General features: G+C 39.7%; 1 protein-coding gene across 3 annotated transcripts in view; it reads right to left on the bottom strand.

Moving 5' to 3' along the window:
- Nucleotides 1-16,933, bottom strand: part of zfpm1 (zinc finger protein, FOG family member 1) — a 114,152-nt gene extending 97,219 nt beyond the window's left edge. Inside the window, exons 1-3 of one of the 3 annotated variants that reach the window (XM_077596363.1) lie at nt 16,873-16,933; nt 16,120-16,469; nt 15,885-16,069 (exon numbers count right to left, since the gene is read on the bottom strand). In XM_077596363.1, coding sequence (XP_077452489.1) covers nt 15,885-15,924 — 40 coding nt within the window. In that variant the 5' untranslated portion in view covers nt 15,925-16,069; nt 16,120-16,469; nt 16,873-16,933. The remainder of the gene's footprint in view (nt 1-15,884; nt 16,070-16,119; nt 16,470-16,872) is intronic. The other 2 variants (XM_077596362.1, XM_077596364.1) reach the window with 2 other exon arrangements.
- Between the last annotated feature and the right edge of the window lie 10,177 nt (nt 16,934-27,110).

Below are 27,110 nucleotides of genomic sequence, written 5' to 3'. Positions count from 1 at the left end.
TAATCAGTCAGCTATGAAGTCAGTATTTCCATCCTTATCTGTCGCAGGAGTGGAAATGGAGAGGAGATAGCGTTCTGGAGCCCATCGGTGGGCAGGAATGATAATGGGGAGGGGGTGGGGGGCAGGGCGAGGCTATTGGACCGCTGTGTCAGCGCTATCTGCACCCATTATCAACGCCCTTATCGCAGTTACCATCAGCCTCGCTGTAATGGGGCCAGTTCAACTTTCCACATTATCATACCGCCAAGACCTGGTTCGCCAAGGCTACGGGTCTGGCTGGAGACAGAGAAAGGGGGTAGAAGCAGGGAGTAGATAGATGGAATGAAAGAAAAGGTGATAGAGAAGTTGAGGTGGAAGGGAGGCAATAGTGAGAGTTTAAAAATCAGGATTGAGAGGGAAGATTATTTTAAAAGGGAGTGGGAAATTACAGAAATAAGAAAATGATGGAATAGCCTGGGGCTGAAGATGGGGGTTGAGAGTGGTTGAATGGGTTTCCAAAGAACCTATTTGTCAGGGTATGTAGTTATAGATTGTTTAGAGTCACTCATTTTTTTGAAACGTGTCTTTTTATCTTGCCATAAGCACAAATAGACCTAGTGTTGGAACTCGTGAGATTCATGTTTAAAGCAATGAGAAATAAAATAATAAACTTCTTCTAATCAATTCACGTAGCATAAGACTTTGTTTACCTCCCGCAGAAGTAACACCTATATCATTTAATTTTTTCATTCATATATTCATCTGCCATACCAAGGCGGCCCGGTGGAGCGAGTGGATAGCGCGTCGGCCTCACCGCTCTGGGGCCCTGGGTTCAAATCCAGGTCACGTCCACTTGTGTGGAGTTTGCATATTCTAGAATGGAATAGAAGTAGAATGGTAATGCTTTATTTAGCCAGCTATCCATCTTGTGTAGCACTTATCTCAGCTGACTTTGGGTAAACCTAAATCGATCGCCAGGCAATCGCTAGGGTGGTTATAAAGATGGAAGATATCAACACTGGACACTGTGCCAAATTAGATGGATATTTTCATTGTGTTAGGTTTTTTTTCATTCTGTGTGGGTTTCCTCTGGGTACTCCGGTTTCTTCCCACATTCCAAAAACATGCATGGTAGGCTGATTGGACACTCTAAATATCCCCTAGGCATGGTTGTCCATCTCCTTGTGCCCTGCGATCGGATGGCCACCGATTCAGGGTGTCCCCCGCCTCTGGCCCGTCAGCTAGGATAGGCTCCAACACCTCCCGCGACCCTAATGAGAACAAAGCAGTTCAGAAAATGAAATGAGATGAGATTTTTTTATATATATTTTAGATGAAATCCACCAACTTTTTATGAGTATCTTTTTGGTGACTAGTATATTAGCACATAATTTAAATTTCTTTTTTTCTCACAAATAAGCATATCATTAGACAATGTAGCTAACACATTTTGGTTGTCAAGACCTCCAGAATGATATGGTACATGAATTTAAAAGTCAATTAAGTCACTCATTGCACTCCATTTTGCTGAGAAATTTCATATTGATCATAACATCTGAAACATGATTAGCAACCATCTCTCATCCCATCTCATCTCATTCTCTGAAGCGCTTTATCCTCAGTAGGGTTGCGGGGGGTGCTGGAGCCTATCCCAGCTGACTCTGGGCCAGAGGCGGGGGACACCCTGAATTGGTGACCAGCCGATCACAGGGCACAAGGAGATGGTCAACCATGCAAACTCACCCTCATACCTAGGGGCAATTTAGAGTGCCCAATCAGCCTACCATGCATGTTTTTGGCATGTGAGGGGAAACCGGAGTACCCGGAGGAAACCCACGCAGGCCCGGGGAGAACATGCAAACTCCACAAAAGTGGACGTGACCTGGATTTGAACCCAGGGCCCCAGAGTTGTGAGGCCAACGCGCTAACCACTCGTGACACCGGGCCGCTTGATTAGCAACCACATAATGCTAATTAAACTGATTATTTAAAATATACACAAACAACTAAAAGTTCTTGAATTGTCATTATTTCCTAGTTCCAGTTCACTCGAGATTAAATTTTAGATGAATGTGATCCTTGAACTAAAACGAGTTTGACATTCATAAAGTACTAGAGACAGAAACCAGCATAGAGCAAACAAATACATAACAGGCTTCAGTATTTAATGTCAACCAGTAACATTGCATCACAGTCAGTTGTTGTCTACAAGCCTGGGGAGTGTTTACAGTCAAACATCCTGCCTCTATGGGCTATTACCGCTAGGTTATATTAGATCAACACACCCAAATGAGATAACAGAGTATGGTTTAAATGAGATTTAAAAAATACAGATAAATTTAATCTTCAACATCATGAAAAAAATGTGAGAATATTATTCATTATATATATGTATATGTGTATATATATATATATATATATATATATATATATAGATATATATAGATATATATATATATATATATATATATATAGATATAGATATATATATATATATATATATATATATATATATATATATATATATATATATATATATATATATATATATATATATATATATATAATTATTATTATCTTAACAAAAAATGAACTATTATTTTCATTAGTAAAATTACTCAGTGACTTGTTTTTTTATCACTTTTCCTTGTTATGGTTTTGGGTAGGCTGGAGTTTATTCAGCCAAATTACGTACATTTGAATTAACCGAGTGCGATATTAGCTAAAAGATGTTAATTTGAGAGAATACTGTAACACTTATGGTCTAGACATGTGAGAATTAACCGAGTGCGATATTAGCTAAAATATGTTAATTTGAGAGAATACTGTAACACTTATGGTCTAGACATGTGAACCTCTACGGGTGCCACAAAAGGAAAGTTAGAAAGTTTACAAGATGCTATCACAATGTCAAATGGGATGGTAAATTTCTTGACTTTTACATTTGTGCACAAATGAAAAAATACCCAATTTAAACACTTGCTCCGTGATTACTCAAGTCAGGCAATAGCACAAGATTAAGTTTACCTTCAAATTAGCTATCTGCTCTGTGACATTATCGCGAAGTTCATGCTTGGCCTTAGTCTGGGTTGAGCCAGCGCATAAGGGTTTTAAATCTTTTTTATTGCAGACCCCCAACCCCAGAACTGTGAGGCCGAACGCTAACCACCCTTCCGCCGGATGGCCCTGGAGTATTATATGTTTAAAAAAAATATATATATATATCAAAATCAAAATAATGGCAATTAGCTACAGTGTAATCAAAATGTGTTGCTTGCTACATAAACTTTCAACACAACACTAAAATTGTGTCTTACTTTAAATTATGCCACTGCAGACACCACACTAAAGTGCACAACACTTGGCAATTGGAATATACCAATGAAGCATACCATTAAATAGAATCTCAATCTCTATGTATTTTTTCAGAAAAACAATATTCCAAAATCTACATTGTGTGGCAACTATTTTTCTGTCAATTAAACAGACCCCTTTCTCATTTTGCACTCAGAGCCAGTCACATACACGTAAAGTGATCAATAAAATCCTTGCTCCAAACGTATGACGTGACACAGGGGAGGGGTAGTTACTAGAAACAGCCATTGTTAGTTCCACAACTGTAATGAAGGCGATAAATATTGCATTTAAAAAAAGGAGACTATTTATGGCGTTTATCATCCTCTGTTGGCAGCCAGATGTAACTGCAACAACCGACTGGCCTTCCGGAGGTCTTGTCTGCAACTGATAAACAGAAAGGGAAGCACGCAAACAGGCAGGCAAGAAAGTATTTTTAAATAAAATATATTTCCAGAAAATGATGCTTATTGTTCGTCATCTCCTCTGATAGGTCTACTGCAACAGATAAAGTAAGGGCAAGCTGAAGTCAATTCATAGACCGAGATAACAGGAGGTGCCACAAGTCTAAGCTCTTCTGTTAAGGTGCATCCCAGGAGGACCAAACGGCATCTCGTCTTTCTACTCCTATTGTCTATGATGCTGAGTCACCCTTATCACCTCATTGGCTCTCAAGCCTTCAATACAGACCTTCTCGCTTACTTTTCCCCTTTTCACCAAGACGAAGTCAAATAGAGCAGGGGTCGCAAACAAGTTCGACACAAAGAGCAAAAATACAATTAAAAACAATGTTATTCATCATAACACTTTCTTCCCCTTACAAATAAACAATCCAAAATGCCAAATTATTTTTTCAATACAATTTATTATTTGTTTTAAATGGGCTCTGATGATTTTTAGTGTGTCTGAAGAAAGAATAAAAATAAGAGGAACATAAAATGAAGCAAAGAGCCACAGTATATACAAAATATGACAAGAAGAAAAGGGCATTCATTTTGGCCGGGAGCCGCATGCCGCTCGAGAGCCGCGTGTTCGCCACCCATGAAATAAAGCTGGTGTTTCTTTTGGGGAACTAATTATCTCCACTTTTCACAAACTGCTGTATATTTCTAGACTAACCCTGAGAGGCAAGTATTTTACACGGGCACACAAACACAGACTGCACCACTGAGCTAACCCTGTAGAAGTGGGATGTGCACCTCAACAGCAGTCAAAAGGTAGACATGCATCTTTCAAAGAATTATTGCAAAAACAAAATCAGTAAAAGGGGTTACAAATACGGCTTATATGTGAGAGAATACGGTACTTTTCTTATATTTGAGTCTCCAAAACTCATCTTGGAGATTCACAAATTTCCTTAAAATATACAGTACGCATAGGGGAACCTCTGGGTACTCACAGTACAATTTGTAATACATAACTCTGGACAACGATTATTTCACTATGTGGTGATACAAAGCTCACAATAACGATTGTTTCACTATGTGGTCATATAACAATTATTGATACATGGGTCAGGAAATCCACCCAACCATGAAATTTTGGGGGAACACTGTATTTTTTTCATAAAGTAAACATCTTTTTCCAGTCATATTTTCACTTTACTAATAAATTCTTGCTTATTTGTGGATTTAACAGGGAAATAATTTGGTAAGAAATTTGAGTGACATTTTCAGTGATTAAAAACAAAATTGGCATGTCAATTTTAGGACATCTTTTTTTTTCTCCACAGCTTGCCAACTTAATAAACTACTGTTGTTGCTACTTGATTTGTTTAAAAAAAAACAGGCGTTAAGTTAAGTACAGTACAAAGGGTCAAAGAGTAACGTGTGTCACCATCCGGTAGTGACTGTTTTCTACTGAAACCAGTCAGCTTTCTCCCTCTGCTTCTCATTTGAAAGTACATTTGTGCATGCTTTGCAAAGTCAAAGCTGTAAAAGCAGGCTACGCTATGCTGGAGCTCAGCAATCCGAACAGTAGGAGAGAATGGTCCATTTTATCAATGCCACTGGGGGGGGCCTTGTCATAACAATTGGTGTGTATGTACGTACATCTCCGCTATTCACACACCTTCAAGTAGCTGGTGTCATTCTGACCAGAACTTGTGACATTCAACTCCGCAGCTGTCTCCTATACAAACATACTTTAAAACATGACTCACTTTAACGAACAAAATAAACACTGGTGACATTACAACCTTGCAGAGGATGTGTGTTCATCCATGGATCTGAAAGCAAATATACTGTATATAGTATAAGGACTGGTGGGATTTTTGGGTTGCCCAGGTCAAACATTCAGAGTGTCATCTAGTGTATATCAACTAGGATCTAGATCCTGACAAAGCTCCCTGGGAAGAGCTGGAAAGGTGGTAATTACTGTGTGAGCAAATAGTTTGGACATAGATTAGGCTACTGTTAGTCAGGGCAATGTTTTCTCTCTTTCCTCATCTGTGGCGCTGTCAGCACCAGGGTCATGGGGTGAAAACGTTTACCATGGCATAGAGTTGGGGACCATAATTCAACATGCCTTTCCCTGGGTAAATAGCAGGAAAGGGTAATAACTCATCTGCGCACTGAGCACAAATGGAGTTTCCTCTGTAACCTGGCCAACTTCCCCCTTTAGTATATTTGACCATATGTCCACATGCATCTAGACAAACGCACTTTGCTGGCTGTGCTCAGATAGACACATTGTAAATACATAGAGGACCCCCGCTGTGGTGAATAGGGACTGGTCCCAACCATGACAAATAAAATCTGGAAATAATTGATCAAAAAGACATCAAAAGCTGTTTTTTTAATGGCAACAATTTTTGGGGGAATAAACGGGATCCAGCGCCAATAAGCCATTTTGACTGGTTCAACATTTGAACTGTAAACACTTAAAATAAAAAAATATAAATCAACACAATTTTAAAACAGAATAATTAATTATATGTAAGGATTCATTTTATGAATATGAATATATATATATATATATATATACATACATATACACATATACATATACATATACATATACATATACATATACATATACATATACATATACATATACATATACATATACATATATATATACACACATATACACATATATATATACATATATATATATATAGATATATATATATATATATATATATATATATATATATATATACATATACATACACACACACATACACACGTCTACATCATTCATTTTCTGAAACACTTTATCCTCACACGGGCCGGGGGGAGGGGTGGGCGGGTGCTGAAGCCTATCCCAGCTGACATTCGGGCATGAGGCGGGCCTGAATTGGTGGCCATCCAATCGCAGGGCACGACGAGACAGATAACAGCGTGTCTATATCGTTTATAAAAAATAAAAAAAAAATAAAAAAAACGTGTAATTCAGTTGGAAATCTACAGCATTTTAAAATACACGCTCATTTGACTATAATATTTTATTTAATAATTGATCCCTACACAAAATGCCGGATGAGTGGCAACACTGGTTTCTTTTGGCTCACGAGACACACCAGATATCTAGCTTTATATATATGATATCTATGGCTGTTCTCAATGGAAGGCTGGCCAAGCGATACGCTATGGAGCAAAAACCCGAACATAGGAGTCTGGTGAGACCTAGGAAACGCTGGGGAGACTATATACATATACATAGAGCTGGGAGATAAAACAATAATGCTAATTATCGTGAAATATTTTTTGTCAACAATAAAAACTTCTGATAAGAATTCGATAATTTTAAACTGCAATTACACCACCCCACCCCCACACAGAGCGGGCACGCTGTTGCAAGATGAACACTAGTTCCAGAACAACACTCAGAGGAAATGTGTTTTAGCATGTTAGCAATAGAGGCTAACACGCAGCATGTAAGCAAAAGGACAATAACACGGCCAAAATGAGCGATTATGAGATGAAGGACAACACAAATCCGATCCACTAAAAGATCCAAGTGAATTCTCCCTGGCATTTTCTTACTTTTTTTTAATGCCTCGTAAATACTTCTGCAGAGGGCAGCCTTATTGAATATGTCCTTAACCCACAATCCTCATTTTTCTCTCAAAACATCGGTCAACATAATATAATACAAATGTAAAAATATAAAATAAAATCATACTTATATGGAATTAATAAGTTGTATAGAGTTTGTAGTGAGTACTGTTGTATACAGAGCTCAAGCAAGCGCTATCTGATCAAGAAATGGGAACTCTTAGCTTCCAATACACAAATCGAACACAATCTACCTTGCTTAATATCTGCCAATAGAATCAAACCCAGTACAAGTCATCCTGTTGATGCAGCAACTTTGTTATCGCGCACCCCCCAAACCACCCCCAACTGTGCGCTTACAACTTTTACAGAGGGCGAAAAAAAGATATAAAAGGGAAAATTGGAGATAAACATCTGCAAACATGAACATTTCCCAACACGTCAACCTTATCATACACTTAATCTAGAATGAGTAGTACATGTTATTAATTTTAATTTAATTAATGAATAACAGTGCATGTAAGGGTCCAAATAAAGAGATAGGGGAGGAGAGGGAAAAGGAGGAGAAAGATATGCTCTGAATGAATGAGAAAAGATTGAGGGAGAAAAGAAGCATATTCACACCTATCATCTAATTATAAAACAACATTAATCCCATTATAACTGGAACTGATTGCCAGGGTCCAGACCACGGCTGCTCCTACTGAGGCCTGTTGTTATTGCGGTGGAGCCGAGGCTCCTGCCTGCTCTGGTCAGATAACAACTTTAATCATGCTTGCCAATCTCTATCTGCACCGGAGATCAGGCCCCCGGCTTATCGCAAGTTCACATCAAGCTAAAAATCAGAACAAAGAAGAAAAAAAACAAGGGAACTCCACCAAGGAACAATGTGTGGGTGTGTTTGCGCCTGTAAGTGAGCATATGTGTGTGAGACAGGAGATTTAGATATTCTTAAGCATGAAGAGTCACGTTTTCTTTACAATTAATTTCTCATTTAAGCATCTGTGAAAATATTATGTGATCCATGTTTGGATGATTGTTAACACAATAATGCATTCCTTTCACATAGCTAAACGAAGATCCATCAGGTTAAAGAGGAAAAAAATTGGGAAAAACCTGTCCCCTGACAAATATTAACATGATAAGTAAACTCTCTTGAAGTTACCAGGAAAATAAAAGTACAGTTGTACCTCTACTTACGAATGCCTCTAGGTATAAATTTTTCAGGTTATGAATCCTATGAGATGCACATGAGTGCCCCAAAATATGAAAGCAAGATCCAAGTTACGAAAACATCAATACATTTCCTGTATCGGTTATTTCATTTTGAAATTGTCACGGATGCATTGCTTTTTGCTTTACAATTTCACTACACTCTACTGGGGTCACATTGGCTGTTTCACAACAGCAATTCTTCATGTTTCAAGATTCTCTTATGTCCTTTTGACTGCCTTTCGTCGCTTGAACTTAATTGACATGGCTTGGGAGGGGGTGACCAGGCGTACCCTTAATGCTGCTTATAGGAACCTGTGGCCGAGTGCCTTCAATGGACTCGAAGGCGGGCCTCAACCTGGATGCTGGGGCATGTGATAGGGATGGTGGTCAGTGAAGAGGACATTGCCAAGTTGGTCGAGAGGTACCAAACGAATTCTCAACGGACTGGCTGGAGGTGCTGAAGGAGCTGTATTTAATGCAATGCTCGGCAATACATAAGGAATTCAACAAGGAGGCAATGAATGAGGAAACAGCCAAAATTCCAACAGCATAAATAAATAAAAAATCTTTACAATTTAAAAATTGGAGAAATTTTCCGAACTTTCCAACTCGAAAAAGCACATTCTGAAAAAGTGTTCACGAGTCGTGCGATCGCCCATGTTTATGTTGCATGTTTAATATTCATTTTAATGGCTTATTAGATAATTTTATTATCATTTTCGCTTTTTGTGTTTCTCACATCATTCCTACAAAATTGGGACACTTTGATCAATTTTAAAGGGTTTAGTTGATAGTTTTGTGAGGACCATAGAACAAATTACTGTATTTACATATAAAGTACTGCTCTACTTACAGAAAAAAAAGTTCTGTAACCAATTAATTTTGTAAGTAGAGGGACGACTGAACACAAAAAGAGGCGGCTTAGTGTTTTCCTTGTCTGGGATCTGCAGGCTCCCAGGTTTCCTTTAAGCGGCGGGAGACAGCTATTATTCATGCTGACCTCAGAAGCTCCAGTTTGGCTGTCATAGAAACCAAGCTTTCTCACACATACACACACAATCAGCCTTCTGGATCTGCTTGCTGTTATCTATCTATCATCAGCAGCCTTCTTTATCTGCCTGAAACATCTTCTACTGAAGGGTGGGGGACGAGCAGAGCAGGCTGCACTGCCATTAAAACACACCACAACACATTCATCTAACAGCTATGTATTCTGCACACTTTTTCACTGCATCTTTACCTACCCCCACCAAGCAACTATGTCCACTCCTCTGAATCTCATCTCTTTTATCACTCCGCTTTGCCTTTCTCCTCTTTACTTATCTAGAGATCCACCCCCAGCCAATCGCAAACAAAACTAATGACAACAGTGCGACAATGCTGGAAGAATGGCATGCAACAGCCAAATGTAATTAAAATGTGCCTTTCCAATCTCGATCTTACCTTCCATCTGCCCTACCTCTCATCTCTTTCTCTCTCTTTTGCTTTCTGCTATCATCGGCCGTGATCGCAGCCATGTTTTATCACGTCTCCCATCTCAACTGCCAAAATATAGGCCCAAGAATCCAGCCTCAATGAGCAGCCTGCCTGCCGAATCCCTTCTTTGCCTCTTATCTCTCTATCAAGGAGAGAAGCCTTATCAGTCTGAAAAGATCTCCAACTGCAGGGGAGGATGACGCACAAAAAGGCACAGACAAATATCTATCTGCTTCACAAACATCCTCTTCTTCCATTGGCCTCAAGAAGGCCTGAAACCTGATGTACTGTTGTTGGGTTATAATGAACGGTTGTGCTAGCATACCAGTCAATTGTAAACGAACTGTAGGGATGATTTGTTTTAAAAAAAAAAACAGATTTTAAAAAATGAGGGAAAAACTTACACCACATGTGGGCTATTGGCCAACAGGGTTGTCCTGATGCTGATTGTTTGACTTCTAATCCAAAATTTTCAAGATGTTTTGCTGGTACCGATCTGATGCTAGAATTTTTTATCCAGTAAAAATAATGCAAAAAATATCGTATGTATTACAGTCCAAATATTAAGGTGAGCCCTTAGATAAACAGAGTACCAACAGGGCTCACTTTAACAATAAATGTTTTTTACACCAAGCTGTTCCTAAAGAGATATTGTCCCACTCAGCAGACATGTTTTCCCAGTGGTTACTGCAGTGGAAAAGCGCAATGGTACTGAAAACACATGCTACGACTGGATCGGATCCGATGCTATCCGACACACCAAAAATAGCCGTATCGAGCGCCGATACAAACACATCACTAACGCAAGCATAAAGACTTTTGAAAGGAACAACATATGATACAGCACTGGCAAAAGGTTAAAACTAGATGCTGAGGTGCTAGTTGACTAGCATTTATTTATATTTCCAAAAACAAATCACAAAACAAAGTCAGTATGCTACACAAGTGGCAAGCTACTTCAATCATAAAACATACCTTAAATAAAAAGACAACAGAAGTGAAATGACATTCAAATGAAAGAATGAAAGTCAGGCCTATGAAGTGTTTAAGTATGCAAATCATGAGTTGTTGTTTTTTTACTTTATTTTTTTAGTAGACCAGAGGTAATCGAGAGAGAAAAAAACACTGTAACCTCAGTTGTATGCATGTGTTTGGACTGCACATAAACAGTGATAGCTTCAAACTCGGGTATAAAAAAAGCTGTTAAAATACAAACAATCTTTATGGTCATTGTTCCTGTTCAATTTGTCCATTTCTTTCTCCTTTTTCCATGAGACACAAACGAATAGCATTTTACCTCTTCATTTTCCCAGTATCGTACAGTCATTTCCTCAAAAACCCCTCATATCTCAATGACCTGTTTGTACAGCCGAACACTGTGGCATACTGACATTGCACCCCCCCCCCCCCCGAGCAAAAGCTGTGTATAAAAGACCAGTAAAAGTGACGAGTAGCGTTGAATTACATTGTATTGAATTATGCTATACCAAAAAAATGCCTTCACTTGCCTAGCCATTAGTAATTCGATTGGATAACTTTATTCATCCCGTATTCGGGAAATTTCATTGTTCATTGTGCATTCATAATGTCCGATCGCTATTGGCGCCTGATACGACCATTTTTGAGTGCAATCAAGAAACAAGAAACTAATCTGAATTTATCAAAATAAGTTTCTTTCATATGATAATAAATATATGATAATAGTTTAAATGACCACCATTGAGAAAGAAATACTCCCGACTTTAATATCACACATTTCATTTTGTTATCATGGACACGTATAAAAAATTGTCAAGTCTCTGCCCTTGACCTTGAGTAATGAAACATTCCATATAAACAGTATGCCAGTCAACAGTTCGGTGGAGGCCAACAGAAGCAGATATTGTAACCAATGAACAGTCTTCACTGCTCCTTTTGTGAATGTGATTTTTGTTTGAGGGGCCATGAATAAAGTTGAGATCTTTTCAGTTGGCAGGTTTATTATGTAATACTCAGTATTAAGTATTCTACTAAGACACACGGGAGTTTTCATTATTTTGAATGACAGTCACTTATGTTACATTCTGCCACATATTCTATAATAACGGATTAAACCCAAAAGTAAGTCAAACTTTATGCTCGCATAAAATCTTTTCCCCAAAAAAATCTGCCATGTTTTTTTTACATTATACAAAATTGTAAAAACATTGTAGCGCTGATCCTTTGGCATTATTTTTTATTTTTGGATACAACATAGACATTTTACAATTGAGCTCTTTTCAAGGAAAATGTATTTAAACTTTCAAAAACCACTTATCATTGTAAGCTCAGATATCATTAGGCCTGAAACATAAAGCACATTTTGTTGTAGTTATAAGAACAGGAAAATAATGTATTTCATTTAAACCCCCTTGTCTAACCTTACCAAACATCAGTAGAATGTACCAGACTCCAAACAACATGGTCGACACACAAATTGTTAACAGTGCTTATTATACAGGTTCTGTAGTTTAACCAGAATAAGGCTAAACACCTCTACTGGACCCCCATAAGCCAGATCAACAAAGTCCTTATCACGCCTCACTCTTTCCTATCAAAACGTCTGCCAAATCACAAGAGAGTCACAGGGCTGAGAGCTGGCTGGCCTCAACTAGGGCCGGGCTTGCTGCACTGGGAAGCATGGGGGGCCAGAAAATAATGATAAAGATGGCCAACACACCTCTGAGACGAACATGCACTGTGCATGTCTTTTTACATTGTCATTCATAGTAATACAAAGACTATCAGCTGGTAGCTCTAGAATACATTCCCAGGCCTCACTCTTGCTGTACTGTCGTGCCTGCTGGCAGTTTGGAGCATCTAGACCAGCGGTCGCAAACCGGTCCTCAAAGGGCCGCAATGGGTGCAGGTTTTCATTCAAACCGAACAAGCGGACACCTTTTGCAAGTGTAATTAGTTGATTGCAGCCACGTGCTACTTATTTTAGAAGACCCCTCATTGGTTAAACTGTCGATACTGGATCGGTTGAAACAAAGACCAGGACCCACTGCGGAATCGGTTTGAGACCCCTGATCTAGACTTAATTATGAAGAATGAGAACCATTTTCACCCTTTGTAATGTGAAATAATAATGCAATTTTCCCTCGATTATTGCATCTTCACTCACTACTTTGCAATTTTTTCCCACTATTAATTTTCTTTCTTTGTTTGTTTTTTGTTTAAATTTCATAAAAATGTGAAAATCCACGCTGAAACTCGTAAGCGGAAGCCACTCTTGCTACCAAGACTCAGCACTGAAGAAAAAAAAAGTTATAATAGGTGACCCTACTTTGCAATTTTTTGATTATCGCGGCCATGTCTGGTGTACATTAACCGCGATATTCAAGGGATTACTGTATAAAACATTCATCATTTCGGTAATGTGACTTGCAAGGCAATTTAGGCCTTTTTTATTTTTTATTTTGTGTGCATTCGGGCACAATTTTTCTTTCACCTCTGAACTGCCAATTAAATAACTCTTATTTCAATCTTGTACCGTCAAGTATCATATGTTTCAAAATTAGTGATTTTAATTTAATCCTGATATTTATTTTTTGATTTAGTTAATAAATACAAAAGGTTGCATGTAAAGTAATTCAAATAAGATCAATATTGGGTATCCATTGTTTTAGGATGTTGTTTCGATAAATCATTCAGTGTGAAAGTATAATGTTACATTACAAGTGTTTATAAGCGATGTGCACAGCAAGGTTAAGTATTTAAAAAAATACTGTGTAATTCCTAACAGCTCATTGCACAACTACAATCCCTTTTCAAAGTACAGAAAAACATTTACTTGTCAGTGCAGGTTTTCGCAGAACCTGATGACAGGTGGTTCTCTTTCCGTCAACAGCCTGATTGTTTAATATTGTCCAGTAGTAGGTTAATAAGTAATTTATTGACTTATTTCCAATGCTTAGGTCTAGACAACGCTCACAATGCGATAGGTTTGGTACAGTGATAGTTCTTGAAGCCCAATGGTAATTTGGATTGGCATGGTATAAAGTCCCCAATTAGCAAACACAAATTTACAATATTGAATATTGCAGCTTCACTTTTAAGACTGATAAAACTCAGCAAAGAAACAAAAACAAAGTTGAAGTCAAAGAATGACTTAGATACAAGGATAAATGTGCAAAAAATGTTTCATTGTAAGGAAAGATCAACTAATCTGGCGGGCTGTCGCTAAGAAAAAAGTGAATAGCCTCAAGGGAAATGCACTGGCGGCCCTGATACTGCCTCAGACAGAAAACAAATATTTAAAAAAAAGATCCAATTTGAAGCTTTATCAGAACTCACATCGGATCGCTGCTTTATCGCGGTTCACATCGGCTTTCTCAAAGAACACTGACGTTTTCACAACAGAATTAAACAGGAAGTCTCGGCTCAAGTTTTGGCTGCCCAGTACAAAGCAAATACTTTGATGAGAACATTGTTGCATTTTCTTGCTTCCCTTCAGTTTTGGGTATAACGGAGTGCCACTTTGAAAAAAAAAAAATGCTTGTCTTGTTCTCGGACCGGGTAAATTCGACAAGATTATCAAACAAACAAAAAGCAAGAGATTCTAATCTCTTGAGGGATTCAAAAAAATCTTTAAACCTTCTGAAGCAATACATGTTTTCTTAATAATTCTATACATCCACCCTCATGCTAATACAGACCCTATAAAACCACGGTCCCCAACCTTTTTCTCACCGCGGACCAGTAAAGCTCTTTTTATTTTCTCACAGACCGGCTAATGGTAAGCAAGACAGCTTAAGACAAAATTAGGTGGTAAAAAAATTCATAAGCATAATAGTAATTATTTATTCTTATTATAACAATTGTTCTCATGTCAAAAAGCGAGATTGAAAATGTTAATATTTTTTTACTCTGATGGACCAGCACTAGGTCGCTCCCGGACTGGTGGTTGGGGCCCACTGCTTTAAAACATTCATTTTCTGAACCAGTTTATTCTCACTAGGTTCCCGGGGGGTGCTGGAACCTATCCCAGCTGACTTCAGGCCAGAGGCGGAGGACACCTTGTCTCCCATAAAAGGCTCCAATAAAACTGCTACTGTAGAAAAAGTCAGGCTTTATAATTGGACTTTGCCCGACTAATTTAGTATTTTTAGGAGGAATCGGCCTCTCTGTAGTGCCAACTTTGTCTCTCAGTAGTGTAAACCAGTGTTTCCCAACCACTGTGCCACGGCACCCTGGTGTGCCGTAAGCAATGGTCAGGTGTGCCGCGGGAAAGTCATACAATGTAATATTCAGAGAGAAAAATTAATATGCATAGAACGAGATTAAAATTGAACTATTACAAGGTTAAAATGAAAATATGATCAACGTTAAATTATAGATTATACTATTACAAGATTCAAATTTTGAAACAGTTATTTTGTTGCTTATTTTTCTCTAACATGAGCCGGAAGTTGTTTGGTTTCAAGGGCATCAACTTTTGTGAGCGCAACATTTTTTGGGCATAATATTAGGAGATTTAAGTAATATTTGCAGAAAAGTCATAAAATTATGCAATTAAAAACATGGCATTACTTGTTTTTGCATCACTCGAACTGGAAGTTGTTCAGGGTCCGTAGACATCAACTTTTGGTGACATTAGGTCAGTGTGAAAAAATCGATTTTGGAATAATTTTGGAGGTTTACGTGAGTCCCGCTGATAAATCTTTGATGAGAATGACTATTGTTAATACAGGCGACATAGTTTTAAATGAAAAGATTTTCAGATGGTGGTGTCCCTTGAGATTTTTTCAATGCTAAAAAGTGTGCTGCAGCTATAAAAAAAAAAGGTTGGGAAAGACTAGAGCAGTAAACAACAACAAGCCATTTGGTCTGACTTACGCTTTATCTGGCGGGGGGTGCTCTGCTTTCTCCTGGACATGCTGGCTCTTCCTGGGACCAGGAGCGGAGCCCAGTCGGACGGACGAGGAGACGGAACAGTGTGCTAAATCTTCTCGCTTTTAGCGTTTGTTCGACCTCCGACGTTCTGCTGCGGCGACGCGTCGCTCGGGTCAGATACGAAAAATCTACATGACCCGCTTGCACTCTGATATCTTCAGCCACGAGACCTTCCTACCTGTGGCTTCGTCCCTTTACCGTTCTTCCTCCTCAGCGCTATGCCGCTCACGTTAGTCCACGCTGTTGCAATGTTTGGGATCAGATGCCAATCATTCTGTGGAAACTCGGCAATGTTGGTGTAGTTTTAGGGTGGTCTTCTGTCCGCGAACTTGTCCGCCAGACCACTCTTAAACGGGCTTCGGTGCCACAACTCGACAGCCTCACCAGTCAAGTCGGCGTACTACTGAATGCCCCTTATTGGTGACGTAGTATATCGCACTCTTCTGCTATTGGTTGAAACTTAGTGCACGTTAAATTAGCTTAATTTATGACCAATTGTATTTTCATTATGAATGGAGGGTCTTGCATCTGTAAGAAATTGTTCAAATCTTCATTAATTCTGTATTTCAACGTAATTTCCTCACATTTAAAGGAATTGGACATCACTGGACAGAATTGAAACTGTAGGCTTTTTAGCTTTTTAGAATATTATATCATTTAAAAATATATATATATATATAAATAAAAGTGATAAACTCTTCGCATTGTATTAATTTTTTAATCCAGATAACTAATTCAGTACAACGAGCATGTCATTTCAACTTAAATTCAGTTAAATGCTGCCCTCTAGTGGTCAAAATTTAAAGTACATAAGATTCAAATATATATTACTAGTACAAATAATTTTCTGTTCGTGGACTCCACCAACAGGTGATTAAAACACAGTTTATTGGCTTGTAAACAGTAAACAAAATAAGAAGGAACTACTTACTAGCAGAGGGGTGGGCGACCCGGTCCTCGAGGCCCGCTGTGGGTGCAAGTTTTTGTTCCAGCCAATCCAGCACAGACCCTTTGACCAATGAGATTTCTGCTGAAAACAAGAAGCACCTGACTGCAACCCACTGATTGCACTTGTAGGACACCAGATTGGTGAAAAGGTGTCCTCTTTATGGGTTGGAATGAAAACCTGCACCCACTGCGGCCCCTTGTGGAATAGTTTGCCCACCCCATGTACTAGCATCTATACATAAAATCACCTCTTCTATTCTCCAGTTCCTATTCAAACCTCTTCCAGCTTTATTGTTTCACATACTGGTCGGCAAAAGCCAGTACAGTAATACCTTGACATAAGAGTGTCCAAACATACGAGAAATTTGAGATACGAGGAAAATTCAGAGCAAATTTTTGACTTGAGATAGGAGACACATTTGAGATATGAGCATACGAGATGGCCGTCTGGGTGGCCGAGTATGCGAGAGGTTGCCGATGAGAACAGCATCGCTCTGTCTTTCTCGCCGCATCTCCCTCGCGTAAAGATATCTACGAGCACCGGACCGTACTGGTTGCATTATTATTATTTTATTTACCCGAGATAGTGTGACCGAGTCGATAATCAGCGAAAAAGCCACCAGAATCTACATGGACTTGAAAGCAAAACAAGCATCTGAAAAAGACCCCAGCAGAATGCTTCAAAGCGAGCCGTGGCTGATTTGATAATTTTAAAAAACAAACTGGGATACACTCATTTCTGAGGCATGGAGAAGCAGGGAGTTCCGACTCGAAAGCCGTGGTGGAATACATTAACATCTTTGCCTCGGTAATCGCACAAAAAGGTTTAAATTTAGTGCAAATAAGATTAAAACGTTTTAAATGTGTGTATAGTGTGTTAATTTAAGTTAAATTTTAAGTTTGTTATTTTACGAGCGCGTTGCCATCAGTCAAGTCTCTCCTGGCCTTTCTCTCTCTCGTCCGTGGAACAAATAAGATGTTTTTCCACTGTAATCTCCTGTTTTTTGTGTTTTTTCAGAGGGTGGGAATGGATTAATTTGTATTTAGTTATTTTCTATGGGAAAATTGTTTTAAGATACAAGTAAATTGGCATACGAGGTCAGTCCTGGAGCGCATTAAGCTCGTATCTCAAGTTATCACTGTGATTGTGGACCCTTAATTTATTTACAGTCAGTCCTGAATCTTTTTTCTCCAAAGGCCTTACTGTATGGGACACAAAGCACATCCACGGCTTTTTAGTGGCGCACAAAGCTCATCCACTAGCACACGGTACGAAACACATCGACAACTTTTTTTTTTCCAAATTTGCGCAGGGTACAAAACACATCTGCGACTTCATTTTACAAATTTTGTAGGAGGTACTTAACGCATTCACAATTTTCCACTTCTTAGCGTTGTGTCTTGACCTCGTTACTCTGGAGAGAAAAAATAATTTTGTTCAAGACAATTATCTGTCAGGCCCCAGACTAGACTGGTGGCTTGATGCGCCTGTCACCCTATCACAGGTCCAGCCCCTAATGACTCGAGTCCTGCCTGGTATGAGTCATTAGGCTACAAGGAGTATATAAAGCCACCAGGAACAGGACCATGCTGCTGGATCGTCTAAACAGTTTACTGTGAGTTACCCTCTCGCGTTTTTCCTTGCCTGTCTTATTGATATTCGACCTCTTGTTTGCACCCAGGATTCCGACCACGCTCTGCCCCCATGACCACGGATCACGGACCAAGGACAACAAACACGGATCACGCACCACGGACAACGACCACAGATCACGGACCACGGACAACGACTGCGCCTTCGAACCTGTACACGCCACACGGACTCCACGGCAACCGACCTTCCCACTACGGCCAACGACCCGCCTCCGCCGTCCCCTCTTGTGCTCGCCCGCCTCGCGGACGATCGAAATAAATATTTGAAAGAACCAGAATCGCACCCTCGCCTGCTTTGGGGTCCTCCATCCCCGAACGTAACATTATCCCATATTGAAAATTTTAACATCAGCTGATTTACCAGGTGCCAGGTTTACTTGGGTGATGAGGCAAAGGCTTTAGCACCAATCGGAGAAGACCTTTTTGTTACCTCCTATTCACATTCACCATTAAGATATAAAATGTGTCAGGTACCAGTCGGCAACCCCTCCACTTTAGCAATGGTGGAGTCCTCAATGCTGATACTGTTAGCAACCCTGTTGCACCCATACCATTCTTTAAACTATTATAGGATCAATTAAACTTTTTATTTGCCAATAGAAGACACCAGGACACCGTATATGCCATCACCAATGACCAACGTGGACACTCAGGTTGAGGATATGAACCTACAGTATTTTCTTGCATATAAGCTGCCCCCGCGAATAAGCCACACCCTTAAAATTGCCTGAAAATTGTTGAATTTTACAATTTCACGCGTATTAGATGCCCCCTGATTGAGAATTTTCACCTCAATATTCATGGTTTTAATGGGGAGTACAAATGTGTTACTTTGAAGAGAAAAACCTTTTTTTTAAATTATCGCATGTGGTATTTCTGCGATAATGTATGAATTGAAAGGATCGTCTGCTGGATTGCACATTATTTGGGACAATATCATAAGGAAGTTAAAATGCCTGTCTTTGTAAATTCAATTTGAAAAAAGAAAGAAGTCTATCTTGACGAGAACCTGATGCTTCTTACCAGAAGTTTAAGATGTTGTGGTGGCCATTTTGGTTTTAATGACGAAATATCTCGATTATTTCGATGGTTCATATTACTGCAATAGTTGTACATTTCAAACAAAAAAGAAAAAGAAAAAAATCAAAACGGAATTTTGTTTTAGTTCACAATCACAAATGTACAATCATTTCCTTCCTGTGTTCCGAAAAGTGTTGCCTCCACATAGTCAAATTCAAAAAAGAATTCACAGGAGCAGTACATCCAGGAAGTGTGTCCGTAGCGGTCTACTTTTCACCAAGTCTGTGGGTGCAATAGTTGTGAAATATGAATTGTATTCTTATATTTAATCTTGCACCCTTCTGCACTCTTATGAATTTAGTAACTAGAATAGAATTTTTACTGACACCTACAGGTCAAGGCCTGTCATCACTTTGTATATACACACCCCTTTTCGTGTTCCCGCCTAAAGTTTGTCTCCGCCTAACTTCTATTAAATACCATCACCGACCGAGCGGACGGCGTATCTGGTTGGGGAACCTCGAAGTGGACGCTGGCTCTGTCCGTCCGCTCGCCCCCTTCTTAGGAAGGGTGGGGGCTAGCCAAGGGGGCTAGCCAAGAACAAAGGAAGCGGACCGAGCGGCGACCATTTTGAGAGCGGTCGAGATGGGGCCTCCCTTTCCAGATAACCTCCATTCGGCCGGGAGTCAAAACTACCACGTGTTTTGCTGCTTCCTCTGTATGAAGATTATTGTCGAGGCAACCCAGCTTTGACATTTTGGTGCCTGAAACCCGAGATTCTTCTCTGCTTTCCGGCCACGGCAGATCGACAGAAGGATGGATGGCTTGACGTCGGCTACTCCAGCCTTGAGAGAGGGCGATCTGGCCTGCTGGCCCGGGAACAGATTACAAATTATCCTTTCGTACAGAGGAGGCACCAAAAAACGGTAAGGCACTTTTTAAAATTAATTTGTAGAATCCAACCCAGCATAAGGCCCCGTTTCCCTTCGAGGAAGGGAAATGCTTCATTCGTAAAAAAAAAAAAAAAGAAAAGTTGCGTATACTCTTCTCTGTGTGTCGGAGATTCTTCTTTCTGTGTGTCGGAAAGGCATCTTTCTGTGTGTCGGATTGATGTTTAATAGTATACAGCAGGATTAAAAGCTGTGTGTCGGCCTATCTGCCTGGAAAGCAGACAGAGGAGGAGGTCGCGCCTCCCCGCCAAGGGACTTCGAGGGTTGTGTTAAAAATATAGAAGAAATATATTGTTATACAGTGCCAAGATAATGAAAGAGCTCGATATAAAGAAAAAAAAGAAATAGAATAAAACTATAAACGCATGCAAGTAATCTTCATATGAATAGATATATATATATATATAAGTACGCTATGACGCGTTCATAAACGATATAAGTATGATTGCCGCGAAAAATAGGAGTTTAATCGGCGAAAAAGAATACTTAGACGGATAAAAATAAGTATTTAAGAGAGGGTGAATTGGGACAGGATGGTGGGGGGGGTTGAAAAGCAGACCACATGTGAGAGGAAACAAAGGGAAAAAATGGCGGCGAGCCAACTGAAGTTAAAACTGCCTTTCTTCCCCAGCCCACTTTCCACTAACCCAGGAAGATATATATATATTAGGCCTGTTGAGAAACAGTGCCCCCCCTCTGTCCAGCCCACTCCTCGTGCCAGGCTCCACTCGCAGGGGCCAGGAGCACGAGAGGGGGGGGAGACTGGAATGCAAGAAATCTCAGGTTACATCTCACATTCCACACGATGAGCAAGGAGGAGCAGTGATGAAGAGACATGAGCAGAGAGAGTAATAGAAAGAAAAGAAGAGAGTTAGAGACAGAAAATTGACAATATAACATATTAGTGACAAATTATGGGTCCTCTAATAAACACTGAAATTTATCATTAGGAAATGATTAAGAAATTGTTAAGTAGAAGGTTAGTTTCTCTAAATTTTAATTGTGGTAAGAGTGAGCTACAAAAAAATGGCTCTTATATTAAATAAACACAATCTTGGAGCAGAATAGCAATTCAACAAGTGCAATTTAGCTATTTTAGCAAAAAGAGAGTGAATTGCGATTTAGACTTAAGTATTAAGAATTATCCAAAGTATTAGGTAAATTGTACCTGGCAAGTTTAGATAAAATAATTAATTTAGGATAGGCATGATTTCTCTGAGATGGATTGAAGAATCATACATATTCAGTGCACGGGATATGTGTCTTGTTTTGCCCATCAACAGATGAAATATGCTTTAGCGCGAGTCATATTAATAACGATTAGAATATCACGGATCGCCTAAGAATCAAACAATTGATGCCAACCAAACAACATTGACCTATTTCCTTTTAGAATGACTTGCCATGACACAGCGAAAGGTGGTTAGCTGCCAAGAAGCCCCAGGACTGGGGATGGCGCTCTTCACCAGTGATAAAAAAATTGCAGACCACTGATGTCTGAAAATGAGTGTGAGCGTGAATGGTTGTGTTTTTGATTGGCCGACCACCGAGATATGATCAATCGGTTAGGTATCAAGGTGGAAAATGATTTAGCAAATTGGAATCGATTTCAGAATTCGCCAATAAGCCGTTTCACGGATGGCAACGCCAAATTATGGAAAAATATTTCGTCCAAGGAAATTTTTAATGAAAAAGCAGCAGTACTCCAAATGTGAAATTTGAAGTGGAGAAACAAATCTGCTATGCGAAATTTGGGAGCACTGGGAAAAACACAGACAGTGTTTGACTATTGATTTATTGTGATAATGGCATCCAAATTGTGTTAACAGAATAATTGACTGAATTGAAAAAAGGTTCCATATTTCGTTATGAAATCATTGCGCCTACATAACGAGGTCAACCGGACAACAAAATGAGAAGGTTCTCTCAGTTGAAACGTATGAGGAGACAGGTAAGATAAACTTTTTGACGTAATCAGACGAAATGGCAAGCAGTCAAATATTGATTGGAAAGATTATTGCTCGGGGAGCAATGCTGTAAGCCATGAGGAACTTTTTATATTGGTTTTATTGTCTCCATAAAAAAAGTGAAAGCGTTTCAATTGAGACTAAACCTTCTTACAGATAGTTAAAGTAAACAATTGAGACTAGATCTTCTTACAGATAGTTAAAGTAAACAATTAGAGAAAATAAACTACAATGGATAGAAATGTTACTAGATTTTAATTTTATGCCTGACTATTGAAAAATATTGATTAAGAAAGTTTTATAGGAGATGATTGACAAACTCCAAAGACAATTGAATGTTACATTTGATAAAAAGACTACTAGATTGGGATATTTTGAATTTCAAACAACTGAGTTTAATATGCAACGCAATACACATTGTTAAATGAATTGGGACTTGATTAGTATGCATTTTATAAGTAATGAGTTTTAATTGCTTTAAAGGATACAATTATGCTAAAATATTAACCTTGACAAACAAGGGGTGGTTACAATTTAGTGGGTTCAATTATATTCAGAATTATAAATGTGTGCATTTTGTTTCTGGATATTAATTGACGTGAATTTAACTGTTACAGAGAACGGGAAAGCTGTTTTCCTGGGGAGAAAGCACCCTGGTTTGCTTTTTGTATTTTTCCTATTTTTAGTATGATGAGTTAATTTGTGTAATTACAGGAAAGGGAAAAACAAATAGGGTTCTTGATCTTAACAAGGAAGCAGTGATCATAATAGAATACCAGCTAGCATATTTGATTTTGACTGATAAGGCATTTAAATTTTCACAAACTATAGTGATGGAATAAGTAAGATTGTTGCAATTTTTGTTCATTGAGGTATTAAGCCGAACCAAATAGCCGTAAGCAAATGTTAAGCACGTGTTTAGGACAACGACAGAACACAGCAGCGCAAACACTACACAGCAGCATACACAACAACAAAACTGAGCCGATCTCAAGAACAGTCAGCAGACGAACTGTACAAAGCTAAAGGCCTACCGTGCCTACCAAAAATTTATTCCAAAATTGAGCCATAAATTCCTCAAAAGGGAGGAAGATATGATGGACATCGAAATACCTACTTTTAAAATTTTTGTAGGAACTGTTTAATTTGTTATTTTATTGATCTGTAAAGAACATGGGATCTCCAGAATCAGCTGGAGTAACAATGGAGCTGATTTTGCAAACAGCATAGTGCAAAACATGGCAAAACACCTAAGTAGAGCGAACAAATGGTACGATAAAACCAAGACTTGAGAAACCATGGGGGAGATAAATAAGCCGTGGCCAGAACGCCTAACACTGGCCAAAACGTATATGAAGATAGTACCAACTAGCTCGGGATTAACACCTTTTTGAGATAGTTCATTGAAGACCATTCCAACTTCCTCTATGGGAAGATGAACCATGACGAGAGACTAAGGAAGGAGAGAAACTTATCCAAAGAACATGTAAGCTGCCGTGATCTTTTTGTCTATCTTGCAGGAGGTGGTGTAGCCAGGTGACTGGATCCTGATCCGAGTCATAAAAGGAAGTCCTGGTTCTCTCCACGATGGGAAGACCCATTCGTGGCCCAACTCACCAACCTCCACAGCAGCAAAGATCACTGAAAAGTCAAAGTCGATTCACCAAGGTCGATTCAAGGTCGTTCGAGACACAGGTGACTCTTGAGTAGACTGTAAGTCGGACGGTGTCAAAACCCTTGTCCGTGAAGAAACTCATCTGACGTCTACTCACCTGCCACGAGCACCCCTCACTTAACCCTGACCTCCCATAGACTTTGCACCTCTATACAGAAGCCACAGTGAAAGCTGTTGCCACCCACATCACAGTGACTGGACTGTCAGTGACTGCACTGTCAGTGACAACCTGGGCGTGTCTGAACGCCCCACCCACAAAGACTCAAGCTGGAAACCAAGATGGTGACATACTCCTATCACAGAGGAGAGTGAAGTGGTATGGAGAGAACAATCTGGAGAACTACTATGAAGAAGACGTGTGGTATAATTTCATAGTGTTCCAGAAAAAACTGATTGTTGCGAATGAAAGTTGTTGCCGTATACCCATTTCCACAGATCCTGACATCCTGAATTCACTGGGTCGAGGCGTCACATTTAAATCTGCAGTCGTGCAGATGGTCTAAGATGCATTCCTTTTAAGGAGAGTGAACATAACAGTAAGAGATCAAAATCAGTGCAATTCAAACCACGTGATTCAATCTGGTGCGATGATGTTCCTGTTGACCAAAGGTTGTGGTCCACCCCCCAGAAAATCATGTGTAAAGACATTGAGCTGTTACATGAGTGTTCATTAACCAAACTGTCAAGGCCCTACAGCAGGGGTGGCCAACTCCGGTCCTCGAGAGCCGCTATCCTGTGTGTTTTCCATATCTCCCTCTTCTAGCACACCTGAATCAAATGACCAACTCGTCAGCAAGCCATCCAGAAGATTGATACCGATCCTGATTATTTGATTCAGGTGTGTTGGTGGAGGGAGACATGGAAAACAGACCGGATAGCGGCTCTCGAGGACCGGAGTTGGCCACCCCTGCCCTACAGGGTATAGCAGATGATTTAAAAGCCTTTAGGGAAGTTGGACCAATAGTCCTGGATCTGATAACAGCCAAAGATGGAGATGTGTGTGCCATGATGGGAGAACACTGCTGCACCTTCATCCCAGATGAAACCAGTACATTACTCGTGCCGTAGCTGAAATAAAGGCCCTAGTCAACACCATGGCCCAGGATCATTCAGCCGTAGGTGTATCATTGTGGTCGTGGTTAATAACCGGGTCATGATTCTCAATTCTGTTTAAAATTGCAACCTTGCGGTTTTTGCTACTGTTCTGTATTTTTTCTATGTGTGTAATCCCCTGTATGAAAGTTATGATTCAAAACACAATCCAGCACACGCTAGTAGGTTATAGTGACACAGTATCACCGCATGACAGACCATACTGGAGATTATCACATTCTTTCAAAGTGTGACGAGTCCTCTATGCAAATGTGTTTGTCTTGATTTAAATATTGGGTTCGCTCATTAAGAGGGACGTAGAGGAATTTTTAACACTGATTACATCATTTCTCGCCTCTGCTTTGACATGTGATTTTGTTATTTTCCATACCCTGTTGAGTAACTGTCGATGATATTTGTATTCTAGAACCTGGAGGGGAGGGATACAAATTGATATGTTTAATGAAAATTCTTTCAAGTCACAACAGGGGGGAAATGTGAAATATGAATTGTATTCTTATATTTAATCTTGCACCCTTCTGCACTCTTATGAATTTAGTAACTAGAATAGAATTTTTACTGACACCTACAGGTCAAGGCCTGTCATCACTTTGTATATACACACCCCTTTTCGTGTTCCCGCCTAAAGTTTGTCTCCGCCTAACTTCTATTAAATACCATCACCGACCGAGCGGACGGCGTATCTGGTTGGGGAACCTCGAAGTGGACGCTGGCTCTGTCCGTCCGCTCGCCCCCTTCTTAGGAAGGGTGGGGGCTAGCCAAGGGGGCTAGCCAAGAACAAAGGAAGCGGACCGAGCGGCGACCATTTTGAGAGCGGTCGAGATGGGGCCTCCCTTTCCAGATAACCTCCATTCGGCCGGGAGTCAAAACTACCACGTGTTTTGCTGCTTCCTCTGTATGAAGATTATTGTCGAGGCAACCCAGCTTTGACAATAGTAGCATGAGGTACACAACGCAGGTATCAAAGCTGATATTTTAACGATCGACCGCAAGACCTTCGATCAGCCTAAACAACAATTGAGATGTGCTGACACGGAAAACACTTTGAACACATCTATCAAGGCTACTCGCGTCTGGCCAGTCACAAAAGACGTCACCAAACACTCGCATTTAAATACACGGACAAGGGCTCATTACAAAATACGAGCAGCTGGTTACGAGAGTAAGGGAAACCCGGAGGGACATAAGAGGCGAGACGCACACATTACCCAGACAGCACACACAAGGAAAACACGCACAAATACACCTCCATCCCAAACCCCATCAAAACGGGACAGTCAGGAACCTTGTGTGACAACCTTGAAACGCCATTTTAGCAGGTTTGTGCTTGCGTCAAAACTGCCCAGAATGTCATGTTGTAAAGACATATATAAATTGGTCCTTTTTGGGCACTTGTGCAGAATTGTTGATTCTTAATGTGCCTGGCTACCAAACACATTTTTTTGGGAAAATTTATATTCATACCTGTCAACCTCTGCCGATAACTGCCCTTTTAAATGATTATTGATTCCGCTTACAAAACCCCAAAAAAACTTACAAACACCGTACGACTCGTACGGTGTTTGTAAGGTTTTTTGGGGGTTTGTAAGGGGAATCAATAATCATTTATAAGGGCAGTTATCGGCAGAGGTTGACAGGTATGTTGCCTGCAAGAAAAGAGGGAGGGTGAAACTAGTATTAACTGCTGTAGCTATGCTTTAACGACTATGGTTACGCAGCCCTGCAATCGGAAATGAGAGAAATTTTCATGACTTTGTAGCTATATCTTTTAAACATGGCAGTTCTGTTAACAATATGCTTCTCTGTGGAATTCCAAATTTGTAAGACATTTTATCATGTTACA

The sequence above is a fragment of the Stigmatopora argus genome, chromosome 3, assembly GCF_051989625.1.
Source record: "Stigmatopora argus isolate UIUO_Sarg chromosome 3, RoL_Sarg_1.0, whole genome shotgun sequence".
Taxonomy (NCBI): Eukaryota; Metazoa; Chordata; class Actinopteri; order Syngnathiformes; family Syngnathidae; genus Stigmatopora; species Stigmatopora argus.
This window is presented reverse-complemented; position numbering and strand designations above follow the sequence as displayed.